The sequence below is a fragment of the Podarcis raffonei genome, chromosome 3, assembly GCF_027172205.1.
Source record: "Podarcis raffonei isolate rPodRaf1 chromosome 3, rPodRaf1.pri, whole genome shotgun sequence".
In the NCBI taxonomy this organism is placed as follows: Eukaryota; Metazoa; Chordata; class Lepidosauria; order Squamata; family Lacertidae; genus Podarcis; species Podarcis raffonei.
In genome coordinates this window covers 113310345-113326449 of record NC_070604.1, presented here as the reverse complement: position 1 = coordinate 113326449, position 16105 = coordinate 113310345, and the positions used below count along the sequence as shown (strand labels likewise).

At 43.9% G+C, this 16105-nt stretch overlaps 1 protein-coding gene across 2 annotated transcripts in view; it reads left to right on the top strand.

Annotated features, from left to right (window-relative positions):
• PNPT1 (polyribonucleotide nucleotidyltransferase 1) overlaps positions 1-12914 on the top strand; it is a 40525-nt gene extending 27611 nt beyond the window's left edge. For both annotated transcript variants that reach the window (XM_053383663.1, XM_053383664.1), the window contains exons 20-28: positions 358-429; positions 519-582; positions 3908-3991; positions 4987-5070; positions 6537-6643; positions 7318-7373; positions 9364-9442; positions 10273-10320; positions 12599-12914. In XM_053383663.1, coding sequence (XP_053239638.1) covers positions 358-429; positions 519-582; positions 3908-3991; positions 4987-5070; positions 6537-6643; positions 7318-7373; positions 9364-9442; positions 10273-10320; positions 12599-12754 — 750 coding nt within the window. In that variant the 3' untranslated portion in view covers positions 12755-12914. The remainder of the gene's footprint in view (positions 1-357; positions 430-518; positions 583-3907; positions 3992-4986; positions 5071-6536; positions 6644-7317; positions 7374-9363; positions 9443-10272; positions 10321-12598) is intronic.
• The last annotated feature ends 3191 nt before the right edge of the window (positions 12915-16105 follow it).

Sequence of the window (16105 nt, the reverse complement as noted above, 5' to 3'; positions counted from 1 at the left end):
TCTAATAGAATTCTTACCGCTTTCATTGACTTAAAATAAACTTAAGCTTGTAGTGCAGTTGTATTCAAACTCTTCTACAAAATACCCCTACTTTGTTATCTGACATTTTCCAAGGAAACCATGAAACTATAATTAGGGGACTTCTGCTAAAGGTTTCTCAGACAGGCACCGACTGTGAAAATATGTTGCAAGTATAGGTTTTGTGGTTGCAGCCGAAATGTAGGAATTGTTTTAACCTATTGTGGTAGAATTTGCATCCCTCTATTATGTTCAGGGCTGGGGTGTCGGTTTTTTCAGTCTGTGAGTAGAAACTCTGTGGTCTTGGAAAGACATTTGGAATATATTTATTTTCTGCAGGGAATAGAGGATTATCATGGTGATATGGACTTCAAAATGGCTGGAACGAATAAAGGAATCACTGCCTTACAGGTATCCTCCTCCAATCCTCTTAATTTGAAATAAACCTCTGTTCCAGAAAAAAAGATGCTATTTTAACTTTTTCACTTGTGTATCATTAGGCTGATATCAAACTACCAGGGATACCCCTAAAAATTGTGATGGAAGCGATTCAGCAAGCCACAGGTGAGTGTAGAGCGCATGGCGTTTGATTTTCACTGCTGTTTTGCTAATTTCCCATGAAATGGACAATCAGCCCTGTTAGAACAGTACAGTGGTACCTCAGATTATGAACTTAATTCACTCCGGAGGTCCATTCTTAACCCGAAACTGTTCTTAACCTGAGGCGTGCTTTCGCTAATGGGGCCTCCCGCTGCAGCGCTATTTCCGTTCTCATCCTGCGGCAAAGTTCGCAACTACTTCCGGATTAGCGGAGCTCGTAACCTGAAGCGTTGTAACCTGAGGTACCACTGTAAATCCTTATCAGTGCCCACCTTAATATCTCTGACTCGACTATTGTATTTAGGTGGTCTCTTTGAGGTTAAGCCTTCTAAATAAAAGCCTCTTGAAAGCTTCTGTAACGGCATGTATTCTGTCCCTACGTACCAGGGGCAGAACCTCAGGTCCACAAACATGCTTTTGCCCGATTTGAAAGTCCTGGGATGTCAGGCCACCTTTGCTTTGATACTGTTCGTTTTTGTGTTTTTCTTCAGGGATTTTCATATTTTTGCAACCTGCCCTAGGGCCATTTGGTGAAGTACACCTTGCACTATGAGCACAAATAATAAATTAACAAATCGCTATTCTGGTTTTGGCCCTGTTTTGGCCTTTTGAGGATGCCTGGTTAAAATTGTTGGTGTGACAAGCAATCATTGTTAGACCTAGGAAGTTCAGTTGTGTGATAGGAATAATTTTGATGTGTGAATTAAAAAAAAAAAACCTTTCATTGGTAAAATGTATGGTTTCTTATGTGCCTGGTAAATTGGTTGTCTCTTTTTCCAGCGTTTAAAAGTTAGGAGTCTGGTTCATGATATGCAGGGAAAAAATTAATATTAAAGGGACTCAGCATATTTGAGAGGTTATTAACCTAATATGCATTATTCAGAATGCTTCTATATGAAATAAAATGTGGCATTAATGGTTATTGAACCAAAGACTTGAAGACGAAAGATATGCACTGGGCATATATTTGTTTGGAGCCAAGGTACTCCTTGGACACTGTCTAAAAAATAAAAATATGATAATACTGAGATCCTCATCCTTCATGTTAAGTTTTGCAAAAGAGCTTTTAGCTTATGGGTCACTTCATTTTAAACTGGGGTGGGGAATCTGTGGCCCTTCAGATGGTTCTGGACTTTGTCCATTGTCCCTCACCATGCCCATGCTGTCTGGGGCTGATGAGAGCTAGAGTCCAAGAATATGTGGAGGGCCACATGTTAACTATCCCTGTTCTAAGCAAAATGACTGATCACTTTTTTAAATGTGCATCCTGTGAGATCTCAATTTGGTGCCCTAATGAAGGGTCATCTTGCATCTAATAAACAAAACCTACCATTAACTGTTAGACGGCGAGCCCAGATTTAATATTTTCCTTTTCATGTTTTCGTTTTCATTTCTTAAAGGAATGCATCCGAAGGCAGCCCTGTTTAGGGAAGTTTTTAATGTCTGATGTTTTATTGTATTTTTAATATTTTGTTGGAAGCCGCCCAGAGTGGCTGAGGAAACCCAGCCAGATGGGCGGGGTATAAATAATATATTATTATTTTTTATTATTTTTATTAAGCAAAATAGCCTCAAAAAATAACCAATAATGTCTTTATGTTGCAGCCACCATGACTAATCAACACATAAAGCAGACTTTCTAAACTTTGGGTTCTGAGAATGTTGAACTACAACTCCCATCTTCCCTAGTCAGCAGGGGCAGCAGTCAGGACTGATGGGAGTGGTAGACCCAACAACATTTGGGACTCCAAATTTGAGAAAGGCTGGCATAAAGGTTTAGATAGTTGATTTACCAATTAGAAATAGTTAAACGTTGCAAACTTAACTCCATATGGGGCAGCTTTCACTAGTCTGTTGCCTCCAGAGGTTCTGGATTGCTTTGATACTCTTTGGCTTACAGCTTAGCCATATTTCTTCCCAGTCAAACTGTTGTTTATAGGCAGTGAACTCTGCCCACATTTCTGTTTCTGAAGAAGAAAGCTGGCTTGCTCTCCTTTTTCTCAGGAAAGCAATTTTGATTTCTTTGCATCTGCTAGCTTGCTTTCAGAAAAAGCTGTGTGTTAGAGAAAGCATTCCATGTGACATAAGCAAATGTGATCAATGCCAAGCAAGGTGTTCATTGAAATAAATTTTGGGGGGGGGGGTTTCTACCTAAGTAACATATGGTGGCCCATTATTTAGATGAACTTGTGATTGCACTGGGTGTTGTGTTTTTGTATTCCAAGAATCAGCTTCGGAAGTCACACACGCACGGTCAACACAATACAGTGGTACCTCGGGTTAAGTACTTAATTCGCTCCAGAGGTCCGTTCTTAACCTGAAACTGTTCTTAACCTGAAGCACCACTTTACCTAATGGGGCCTCCAGCTGCCACTGCGCCGCCGGAGGACGATTTCTGTTCTCATCCTGAAGCAAAGTTCTTAGGGACGTGGGTGGCGCTGTGGGTAAAACCTCAGTGCTTAGGACTTGCTGATCGTAAGGTCGGCGGTTCAGATCCCTGCGACAGGGTGAGCTCCCGTCGTTTGGTCCCAGCTCCTGCCAACCTAGCAGTTCGAAAGCACCCCTAAGTGCAAGTAGATAAATAGGGACCGCTTTATAGCAGGAAGGTAAACTGCGTTTCCGTGTGTGGCGCTGGTGCTGGCTCGCCAGATGCAGCTTCGTCACGCTGGCCACGTGACCCGGAAGTGTCTTCGGACAGCGCCGGCTCCCAGCCTCTTGAGCGAGATGAGCGCGCAACCCTAGAGTCGGTCACGACAGGCCCGGACGGGCAGGGGTACCTTTACCTTTTACCTTTACTATTTCTGGGTTAGCGGAGTCTGTAACCTGAAGCGTATGTAACCTGAAGCGTATGTAACCCGAGGTACCCCTGTACCAGCAAAAGTCTACACCAATGGAATAAGGATTCATTATTGCACAGTGATTTAAGTGCTGTGTAGTGTAATGTGCTTCACCTGGGGGAGGGAGATGTTGGGCTTTTTAAAACGCGCTGGAAATAATGCACAGAGCTGGACAGAAGATCTGCTGCCCTAAATGCCTTTATGAAGCATAAAACTGGAAACAATTCTGCTCTTTTATTGAACAATGCAACTCCCCAAAAGTGCCTCAAACCCTCGCTGTGCTGCTGCGTGCAAATGTTTTGCTTGATTAGTCATGTTAGAAGCATTAGGGAAGAAAGGAAGGTTTCCTTGCAACAAAATAGAGTTTTTTTAAAAAAAAATGAAAGCATTTAACATGTGTGTTCTATATTTAAACTAGAAGGGGTTTTTTTATGTGTTTTTTTCTCCCTTAGTGGCAAAGAGAGAAATATTGCAAATTATGAACAAAACGATTGCAAAACCTAGAGCAAGCAGAAAAGAGAACGGACCACTTGTAGGTAATAGCGTTTCTAATTAACTGTACATATTCTGAGAGGTGGGGTGGGGAGTTCAGTTGGAGGACCAAAGTTCCCGTAGGTGTGCAAACCATGCTTTTTAAGAACAGTGGTTGGTGGTCAAGGATACAGCCCATAGTTGTCAGGCTATGCATGCATTACTTTTTAGATTAGAACCTTTCTTTCAAGTTAATTCCTAATTCAGTATAGGCTTAGGTTTCTTAAATGTCTATTTCACTTCCCCCTGAAAGGAGCTACAATGAAAGGAGAAATTCCATTTAAAAAGTCACATAAGCATGTTAAAAATTTGTTCAGGGTACAGTACTATTAAAGGCTTCATCCCACGTCTAAAATAAGGTAAATAATGCTGGTTTGTAAGCATCAACTTGGCTGGTTATATCTGGCAAGTAAGAATCACCTCCTGGTGATCAGGCAGGGAGTAAACATTTGTTAATTCAGGGTAAATTTTGTTTACGCTTTATTTCAGACTGCTAGTATGGCAAATCCCCCGCCCCTCCCATTTTTTGTGAACTAATGAATTTTAACTTACAAGGCTACCATAAAGTGATGGCATCTTTTGAGCTGAAAAGTTATGCTTTTAAGATAATAGTTTAGGTCCCGAATTCCCTTCTATTCATGGAAGCGCTTTTGATCTAACAGAGGATCCTGCTGGCAGAAAGAAGAAAGGTAGCTTTTCCTGATTCCTCCTGCATTCTCATATACACTCCAAATCCATATTTTTGTGGGGCAGAAGGGAGTTGCATGGGAAATCAGAAGAGGCCACCTCCCCTCATCTACTGATAGGAGTGTCCCATAGATGGAACTTTTATTTCCATTGGAGAAAATGAGTTCCAGAACGATGCCACGATATTTTAAGTCTCTAAAAATATTAACATGTTTACGTACAGTTAGGATAAAAGTATTGTGTGGGTGGGTGTGGAAATCCCTTGATCCTATTATTGCAACAAAATTCTCACTTAAAACTCTTTGCATTTCAGAAAATGTTCAGGTGCCATTATCAAAAAGGGCGAGATTTGTTGGCCCTGGTGGTTATAATTTAAAAAAACTTCAAGCTGAAACTGGTGAGTCTTCATTGATTTTTGATGTGTACGTTTGCGAATTTATTAAATTATCCTCTTCTCCTTCCCCAAAATTGAAGCACATGCCTTTCTCTATAGGGAGGAACGCTTTGCATATATAGCTGTACTCACAAAGTTGATAATGCAGACTAAAAGCAGGGATACAACTAAAGTTTTTCGTTTTCTGGTGGCCGTGTGCTTTCTCTTAGTGCAAATGAAATGTAGACGAGAATCATAGAATTGTAGAGTTGGAAGGGACTACGAGGATCATCTAATCCAACCCCCTGTGATGGCAGGAATTTCAACTAAAGCATCCCTGACAGATAACCATCCAACCTCTACTTAAATCCCCCAAGGAAGGAGAGTCCACAACCTCTCAAGGGAGTCTCTTCTGCTGTCAAAAAGCTCTTACAAATATTAAAATTTGTACTGCTGCTTAGTTGGGATCACCTTTCTTGAAACTTGAAGCCATTGGTTTAGGTCCTACCCTCCAGTGCAGGAGAAACAAGCTTGCTCCATCTTCAACGTGACAGGTATTTGAAGGTGGCTATTGTATCTCCACTCAGTCTCCTCTTTCCAGGCTAAACATACCTGTAGACCAGGGGTCAGCAAACTTTTTAAGCAGGGGGCTGGTCCACTGTCCCTCAGACCTTGTGGGGGGGGCAGACTATATTTTGAAAAAGAAAAAAAAAGAACAAATTCCAATGCCCCACAAATAACCCAGAGATGCATTTTGAATAAAAGGACACCTTCTACTCATGTAAAAACACGCTGATTCCCGGACCGTCCGCGGGCCGGATTTAGAAGGCGATTGGGCCGGATCCGGCCCCCGGGCCTTAGTTTGCCTACCCATGCTGTAGACTCTTTCCCTTTCTTGTGAAAACTTTCTCTATTTTGCACTTCCTGCCGTTAACCTTAACAACAGCCAATACCTGCCAGAGTTTCCTTAAGCTAGTTGGCTTCAGTTTCCTGCGGGAGATCCGGATGGCATTGGCATGCTTCATTATAGTGAACAACGTGGAGGAGAATTCATTCATTAGCAGAGATGAGTAAGAAGGTGCATTGGGACCTACTGGCAGATCTCTTTGCAGTAGATTAGCACGGAGATTTCTGACACCCAGCTGCAGCAAGATTACTTTCCCACTGACATGTAAGCTGGTGAGAGGCAGCGAGCAAGAGTGGAAATTTCTGTCCGTAAGGACTGTGAGTTCAGCTCCGTTGTGGAACGGAGAACAAACTCCTAGGCTCAGAATCTGCAGAGTAGATCCAACAAGTCTGAACTCTTTCCGCTCCTTCCTCTTGATCCTACATTGACGATTTGGGCGTTACATTTTTGCCCGTTGATTCCTACACATCTCTAGCACCAGTGTGTTGAGTCACTTAACAATTCCTGTACAAAACCACCCAATCTTTTCTTCTTTTCTTTTTTTACAGCAGTGTTGATTTTATCCACATTTTTTATCCTGCAGGGGTAACCGTTAGCCAAATAGACGAAGAGACCTTTTCCGTATTTGCTCCAACGCCGTCTGCTATGCATGAAGCACGAGAATTTATTACCGAAATCTGCAAAGATGATGTAAGTGCATATTTTAAGGACTTTGATATATTGTGCATATGCTTCATGTATCAAGATCCGTCTCTTAATATAGGTATGGCTGCTTTTCCTGCTGCTTTAAGCCTATTAGATAGGGTGTGCTAAAACATATATCTAAGATATGATGGCCAGGATGCATAGAGCTATTAGAAAGGGCTTGTTGGTGTTGAATGGTTTCTTTAAATGTAAAGGTTCATCATTGTTCCACCCGATGTGTATGTCTTTAAGGGGCCAGAGCAAGGGCCAGAGCAAAATAACGAGACCCAGCTTTACAGCTGTGAAACATAGCAGGTGCTGCTGAGTTGTGTTAATCAAGCTGTGTCAGCAATTGGGTGTAGTATATAAGGAGCAGCACCTAGCTCTCCCATTACCCTGGGGGTTGGGTTTGGTTTGTTGTTGATGTATTTAGTGTAAATGGAGTTTTTGTTTTTCTTATTAAAACCTTGTTTAAGTCCCTTTTTAATGCATGGTCTCCCCAGCAAGCTCTCTGCAGCGCTACTAAACTGCAAATAGCCAACAGTTGGTGCCCAGTGCGAACTTTGCATTTTTCATCGAGCGGCAAGTCCTATGCCGAATCACACACCCATCCTTTAAATTTCAGATTTCTTGGTTTTGCGGAGCTAGTCATTCATCTCTTTCTGGTTTGTTTCTTGTAGCAGGACTATCAGTTGGAATTCGGAGCTATTTATACAGCCACAATAACAGAACTGAGGTAAGAGAAACTCATCAGGTTATAATGACTAATGATCCACTAAGCTCACTGGGTGATATTAGGCTAGTCATTGCCTCTGACTCCAGCCTATTTCACAAGGTTGTTTTGAGGATTAAACATGGAGGAAGGAGAACAATGTACATTACCTTGAGTGTGTGTGTTTTATATAAGCAAATATTCCATACTTAGCTTGAGTATATAATGTATAATTTATATATGCCTACAAACATCATGAACACAAATCTGAAAATGGTGGTGAAGACTAATATTTTTGCTTCATTTGAAGGATTACCGTATTTTCCCATGTATAAGACGCCTCCTATTTTGGGGGACTCCAAATTAAGAAAACACCCCTCAGCACTACCCGAGTATAAGACGAGATCCAATTTTAAACCTAATTTTTTGGGAGGGGAAAACCTAGCCTTATACACAGAAAAATACGGTATGTTTAAAAATAGGTCATTTTAAAGTTAAATACAAGTGCAGTGATTTGTAAACGTCTTGATGCAGCTTCTGTTTAGTCTGATACCTCCCTCATCTCATAACTGACCTGATTCTGCACCCTATCCAGCCGTTTAATCATATTTTTAGGAAGTGAATCTGGAATTGCACAACTGCTGTTGCCCATATATAAAGGCAGTTGTGTGCAACAGACATGAGGGAGTGCATCGTTCCACAACTCCCTCCCAGACCCTTAAATCAGTATACAAATGACACCCAGCCCCACCTCTCATTTAAATCAGAACCAGTGAAGGCACTGAATGTCCTGTGTGAGTGCCTGGAGGCGGTTGGAGGATGGATAGCAGCTAACACATTGAGGTTGAATCCTGTCAAGACAGAAGTACTGTTTTTGGGGGACGGGGCAGGCAGGTGTGGGGAATTCCCTGATCCTGAATGGGGTAACTGTGCCCCTGAAGGATCAGGTGTGCAGCCTGGGAGTCATTTTGGACTCACAGCCGTTCATGGAGGCGCAGGTTAATTCTTTGTCCAGGGCAGCTGTCTACCAGCTCCATCTGGTACACAGGCTGGGACCCTACCTGTCTGCAGACTGTCTTGCCAGAGTGGTGCATGCTCTGGTTATCTCCTGCTTGGACTACTTCAATGCGCTCTGTGTGGGGCTACCTTTGAAGGTGACCCAGAAACTGCAATTAATCCAGAATGTGGCAGCTAGACTGGTGACTGGGAGTGGCTGCCAGGACCATAAAACACTGGTCCTGAGAGATCTGCATTGGCTCCCAGTACGTTTCCAAGCACAATTCAAAGTGTTACCTGAAGGAGTGTATACCTGAAGGAGCATCTCCACCCCCATCGTTCAGCCCGGAGACTGAGATCCAGCTCCGAGGGCCTTCTGGCGGTTCCCTCATTGTGAGAAGTGAGCTTGCAGGGAACCAGGCAGAGGGCCTTCTTGGTAGTGGTGCCCGCCCTGTGGCACGCCCTCCCATCAGATACCAAGGAAATAAGCAACTATCCTATTTTTAAAAGACATCTGAAGGCAGCCCTATTTAGGGAAGTTTTTAATATTTAATGTATTGTTTTCATACTCGATTGGGAGCCACCCAGAGTGGCTGAGGAAACTCTGCCAGATGCGGGGTATAAATAATAATAATAATAATAATAATAATAATAATAATAATAATAATAATTTTATTTTATTTTATTTTATTTTAATTATTATTGATTTAATGCTGACCCCCCTATCCATATTCTTACCAGCCTTACTGCATAAGAATGGAGATTAAGATGTCCACAAAACTCTATTGAGATAAAGACTGCAAAGCATTTTTTGTGTGCACTTCAGAAAAGGTTAGAGAATAAGTAAAGAAAGCAAGCCTGCAAAAAATAAGGTGGGTCTTTTATCCTTCCAAGAATAGAGGAATGTGTGGAACAGGCTTAGCTTCATCTAAGTAAGGATATATTGCACAACACAAGCCCTCTCATCACAGTCTGTTGACGTAAAGCAAGTTCTACTCTTCTTCTTCTTTTAATGCAGAGATATTGGGGTGATGGTAAAATTGTACCCAAACATGACTCCCGTTCTACTTCACAACTCTCAGCTGGATCAAAGAAAGGTATTTATTTTTTCCTTCAGTAGTGGCTGAATTGTGCTCTGGTGCTTTTGCTATTTCCTGTGCCATTACTGTGGAGATGTGGTGCTCAGGAAGCGATGCTAGTAGGTCAGGAAGTCTGCCTCTTGGCCATGCTTATCAGAAGAGTCATTTGAGGCAGGAGCAACCTAACTAGTAAGTGTACAGCCAATATCCAGCGATGACCACCTGCTGATGCAGTGGAACTTTTCATTTCCTTTCTTTCCACCACCCTCCCAGACCCACCGCCCTGCCCCAAATCTGCTCCAAATGGTCCTCTAGAGTGTGTGGGGGACTGCAGAGGGGAGGAGATGATGGAGAAGCCCAGTTGTGTGAGGGGGCACCTGCACGTGCTATGTTCCATCTCACCCATTACAGTGGTACCTCGGGTTACATACGCTTCAGGTTACAGACTCCGCTAACCCCGAAATAGTGCTTCAGGTTAAGAACTTTGCTTCAGGATGAGAACAGAAATTGTGCTCCGGCGGTGCAGCAGCAGCAGGAGGCCCCATTAGCTAAAGTGGTGCTTCAGGTTAAGAACAGTTTCAGGTTAAGAACGGACCTCTGGAACGAATTAAGTACTAAACCCGAGGTACCACTGTATCTTTAAGGTTTGGCCCCCTGATCTGTGCTATTACTGTCACATGAATGGGTCGTTCTGACCATGGTGGCCACTTAGAGAATTTTGCAGTTACATGTTAACACCAAGCAAATGGAAGATGGAAAGGTAAAAGAATAATAATTCATGCCCCAGGAGAGTAGGATTTTCCGGCAAATAATTGGATAAAAATAATGATATATACCCTCTGTTCTAGATTAAACATCCTAGTGCTCTTGGATTAGAAGTTGGTCAAGAAATCCAGGTAAACTTTAAACCAATATATGAACATCCTCTAGGTGTTTTTCACTTGTCTAAGAAGGTTAATGTGTATGTAAACTCAATGGACACCATCCGTAAACTGTTCCTTTTGCACAGCTAGCATTTCATTAGGTTACAGTACGTAATAGATCTCTGCTATGCTATGTGATTTCTGCTGTTCATGTAATGCACGTTTGGGGGCAAAGTGGGGTTGTTTGGGATGAGAGTGTGTGCCTGTCCAGGTGTCCACAAATCCTCTTGCCAGGGATAAATTCTCCTGGCTCTCTGGCATGTAAAGCACTGAAACACAGATTCCCCTCCCCAGAGCTCCTATTCGCACTGTGCTTCAGATAAGGTGAGAAAACAGCAGGGATCTCTTCCCAGAAGTGGGACAAATGTTCTCGTTCTCCATACATTAGTGCAAATTAGAGAAGACCCCTCCCTTCCTTTCTCCTAACTCTTCTGTGATTGCCAGAGGATTCAGAGGAGGGAAGTGGATCACTGGTGACTATAAATAGTAGCTGGCTAGTAAACTGACTCAATATTGGGGGGAATCCTGTGGTGAATTTTCATTTTTCATATCCCTCTGGCTTGACAGTAGGTCTGTCCTTCTGCATTTCCACTTGGGACAGGGTCTGCCTGAGGTGGAAGGCGTGTTTCTGAGGTGCACCGTTTCCAACTGCGAGAGGGCCTTGTTCTTATTAAATGATCCTCCGCACATAGAAAACTACTCTGTTGGGGGAGAATCAAAGAATTGTAGAGTTGGAAAGGGACCATGGGAATCATCTGGTCCAACCCCCTAAGCTAGAACTGTTGTCTGTGCGCAGTGTGTTTGTATGTAGGAACATCCTGTTAGATGAAGCCCCACTTGAAAGCAGGACTATGGGAAAGGGGGGGTCGATAGGTATATATTCTTGTCTCATACAATCCCACAGGTCCATGTACATACTGTATGTTCCGGTATACAAGACGACTTTTTATCCCTGGAAAATCACCTCAAAAGTCAGGGGTCGTCTTATACGCCGGGTATACACATTGGGAAGGGACGCGGGTGGCGCTGTGGGTTAAACCACAAAGCCTAGGACTTGCCAATCAGAAGGTTGGCGGTTCGAATCCCTGCGATGGGGTGAGCTCCCGTTGCTCGGTCCCTGCTCCTGCCAACCTAGCAGTTCAGAAGCACGTCAAAGTGCAAGTAGATAAATAGGTACTGGTCCGGCAGGGAGGTAAACGGCGTTTCTGTGCGCTGCTCTGGTTCGTCAGAAGCGGCTTAGTCATGCTGGCCACATGACCCGGAAGCTGTACGCCAGCTCCATCGGCCAATAAAGCGAGATGAGCACCACAACCCCAGAGTCGGCCACAACTGGACCTAATGGTCAGGGGTCCCTTTACCTTTACCTTATACGCGTTAGGAAGGAGGAGAGGGAGTCAGTGAGCAGAGGCGCCCCTTCTGCTGTCGCTCCTCCTCCCTCCCCACAGAAGGGGACACGGAAAATCCTTCCAAGCATGGCACTTACTCGCCGGCCCTCCAAACACCTCGCCTTGGGCTGCTGCTGCTGTGACAGCAGAGGCAGCGGAGGGGTGCACGCTCTGCCCCGGGCGGCGCTCAAACTCTATAACTGAACACCAAAAGTTGGGGGTCGTCTTATACGCCCAGTCACCTAATACGCCGGAATCTACAGTACATCACAAAGGCTCGGTTTGGACATCGTGCTCAACCAAAGTGTGGCATAGTGTGAATGGGCAAAGGTGTAGGCTCTTGGATCGGAGATTCTAGCTGCTTAGCTCCTCCTGGTTGTTTTGCTGCAAGCCATGGTTTGGCTTAATGTGTTGTCTGAACCCAGGCTCTTTCCACACAAACCAAAGGTTGTAACCAAGGTTCGTAATGTGGTTCAAAGCTCAGGGTGAACGAGGCCAAAGTCAATGCTCTCCATGGTCCAAAACAGAAATTAACAAAAATGGGACCACAAGGCCTTTATGCACTTGCGATGGTACACCCACAAAAGTCTTCCTGCACAAGGTATTTCTGGTTTTCTGAAATTGCTTAGTGCGGCAGCAGGGAATCCTCAAATGTTATTAGTAGAAAAGAAAGGGAAGCCTTTTCCCTATTGAGGCTTTCAGTCATACCCAAGATGTCGTGTTATTATTAATACTGCCTGCCTATATTGTAAAAGCAAATAGTTAAAAATAGGATTTTTTAAAAAACCATTAAGGTGTTTAAACTTTTATACTGAAGTGTCAAATCCCCTTACAGACGATCAATCCCATTTCTTCCCAATGAACAGGTGAAATATTTTGGGCGTGATCCTACTGACGGCAGAATGAGGCTTTCGAGGAAAGTGCTTCAGTCTCCAGCTACAACAGTGGTTAAAACACTCAGTGACAAGAGCAATATAGTCGTGGGAGGTCCCATTCCAGAGCCTGCTAGTTCAACATCGTAGCAACTTTTATTCGGAAGTGTAGAAATCATTCTGGACTTATCAATGCTGTGACCCTCTGACAAGAGACTAAATTGTTGTGAAATGACAAGTTCTTATCATGCAGGTTTGTATACCACACAGAGAAATATTTTAAATTTTGTATAAAGATCAGTGGATATCAGTTCATTTTCTGTTGTTTGATTCTTTTTCTTTTTCCCCTCGTAGAGTTTTTTCCTTTTGAAAAACATGCCCATAGCAACACCTCTATAAATTATGTAAAACTTGAAACCACACTTCCAAGTAGCTGGACTGTTTCCAGACAATAAGAAAAGAAAACTGCCTACTACTTAACACCTTTTGTTGCTCAAGAGGTGTGTTGAAGATACATTTGTGTGTGCGCACTCTCAGCTGTTTTTTGTATATTGTTTGGCTTGCAAGAATGTCTTTAAAAAATCCAAACAGCTCATTCTCTCGCATAACAGAAAATGACCTCCGTGATCTATTTAACTCTGCGTTAGGCTTTGCTTTTAAACCCTTTCAATACAATTTTATGTGCATCTTTCCCGTTAGAAACTAGTGACGATGGGACTGACTGCTATAAAATGGAGCAAACTGTGCAACACAACTTTGCAGGCGAACATTTTAGCAAATGCGTATTTATAATCTGGCAAATTTAGCGCCACTTTGAGGATCCCATTATGAACATTTTTTAAAAGACATTTTCAGGAGAGGTCATTCAAAGACAAAGACAGTGTGGCTTTTTTGTCTTTTGGTCATGCTGAATGTGTAACATTCATATATTTCACACTGGAATCAGGTCTCAAGCTACCAGTTGAAAGATACAGGTGGTTAGACAGGAACAACCTTTGGGATGCGTAAAGAGTGGAGAGAGGATGGCCCGTGGGCTGCCAACGTCTGTTCAGGAAAAACAAGATGAAAACTGAAATGGATGCCTTAAAATGCAAATCTGATAAATTTATTGAAGCTCTGGAAGCATTGCTGCAAATCTCTTGTGGTGTTAAAAATGGTGAGCCTGCCATTGTGTACAATAGCACAAGGGGAAAAGTAGACAGAACATCCTTCTCCTCTTGGCCTCAGAATAAAAAAGACACACTAATTGTACATACAGGGATGCACATTGTTAAATGTGACAGTCTACCTTCCTGGGGGGAGATGTGTGAAGAACAACACAGGATGAGCAAAACGAATCTGTCTCTAACCAGAAAGGAACCTTCAAGATGTATGGATTTACTATGTTATTTTCATAAAATGCTAAGCCCCCAAGTGTGTTGTACTTTGAAATTATTGTTGCATATTGGGAGCTGCACTTCCCAGTAGAAGCGATAACCTAAATGTCAAAATGAACCAACAGCTAGAAGAAATATTGGGTGCTCTCCAGTGTTAAAACCATACTGAGAGTGCAGCTGTTGGCATCTGTCTGTCTTGAGAGACAATGGAGTGTGCCTCTGGGGGTGAAATAAAGCTATTGCATTAACAGCAGTGCTGTCACCTCCCTGGGGCACGAGGCTGCCCAGATGACAAGACCCCCTCTCAGCCTCATGGATAATAGTCCAAAGGAAAGCAGAGCAATCAATTTGGCACCAGCTTGGCTGCAGGAGCTGCTGGAAGGAGGTGTACAAGGCGCCTTCCAACTGTTTCGTATCTCCTCTCCGGATTTCTGTAGGGTTTATTCCTCAGCGTTTTTTTCTCCTGAAGATATCCTGCAAGGCAGCGGAGCTTTAGGATCTGAGTTTTCCTTCTCCTAGGTGGGCTGCCTTCCCAGGTTGTTGAGCGCCATCTGCCCTTCACTCCCCACTATGGCAAGTGTGCGGAAACTGCCTTCTTGACCATTGGACCCACTCTTGGTCTCATCCACTCAATCCACGAGAGCATGTTTTCACATGCTGTTGTTGTTTAGTCGTTTAGTTGTGTCCGGCTCTTCGTGACCCCATGGACCAGAGCATGCCAGGCACTCCTGTCTTCCACTGCCTCCTGCAGTTTGGTCAAACTCATGCTGGTAGCTTCGAGAACACTGTCCAACCATCTCGTCCTCTGTCGTCCCCTTCTCCTTGTGCCCTCCATCTTTCCCAACATCAGGGTCTTTTCCAGGGAGTCTTCTCTTCTCATGAGGTGGCCAAAGTATTGGAGCCTCAGCTTCAGGATCTGTCCTTCCAGGGAGCACTCAGGGCTGATTTCCTTCAGAACGGATAGGTTTGATCTTCTTGCAGTCCATGGGACTCTCAAGAGTTTCCTCCAACACCATAATTCAAAAGCATCAATTCTTTGGCGATCAGCCTTCTTTGTGGTCCAGCTCTCACTTCCATACATCACTACTGGGAAAACCATAGCTTTAACTATACGGACCTTTGTTGGCAAGGTGATGTCTCTGCTTTTTAAGATGCTGTCTAGGTGAGTCCCTAACTCACTGAGGTTTTGAGACACATCAACTACTCTCCCTTGGTTTAGCCAGCTAGTCAAAACCATTCCCAGAGTGTGGCCGCTGTCACATGCTGACTGCTTCTAGGAGCCACAAGTGAGAGCTGAACGCAGGGTGGGGACCAAAGGTGAATGTTTTTCCTATCAAAAACATCCAGGCACAGACAGAGCAAATTCTAGAGGGAATCACTGTGAAGCATCTTTTGTTTGCTGCTGCCAGAGAAGTCTATTTAGCCTCTTCATTTAGCCCAGTGTTGACTGTTAAGGAGAGCCCAGCTTGATCAGACCAAAGCCTCATCAAATCCTGTACTCAGGAGCAGCACATGAGCACAACAGCAATTCCCTTATGGCAGGAGTGGGGCCCAGAGCAAAGGTGTGTGATGGGAGGGTGTCCCAAAGGGTAAAGGTAAAGGGGGCCCCTGACCATTAGGTCCAGTCGTGGCCAACTCTGGGGCTGCGGCGCTCATCTCGCTTTATTGGCCGAGGGAGCCGGCGTACAGCTTCCGGGTCATGTGGCCAGCATGACTAAGCTGCTTCTGGCGAACCAGAGCAGCGCACGGAAACACCGTTTACCTTCCTACCGGAGCGGTACCTATTTACCGTATTTTTTGCTCTATAAGACTCACTTTTTCCCTCCTAAAAAGTAAGGGCAAATGTGTGTACATCTTATGGAGCGAATGCAGGCTGCGCAGCTATCCCAGAAGCCAGAACAGCAAGAGGGATCGCTGCTTTCGCTGCGCAGCGATCCCTCTTCTTGTTCTGGCTTCTGAGATTCAGAATATTTTTTTCCTTGTTTTCCTCCTCCAAAAACTATGTGTGTCTTATGGTCTGGTGCGTCTTCTAGAGCGAAAAATACTTGCACTTTGGTGTGCTTTTGAACTGCTAGGTTGACAGGAGCAGGGACCGAGCAACGGGAGCTCACCCCGTCGCGGGGAT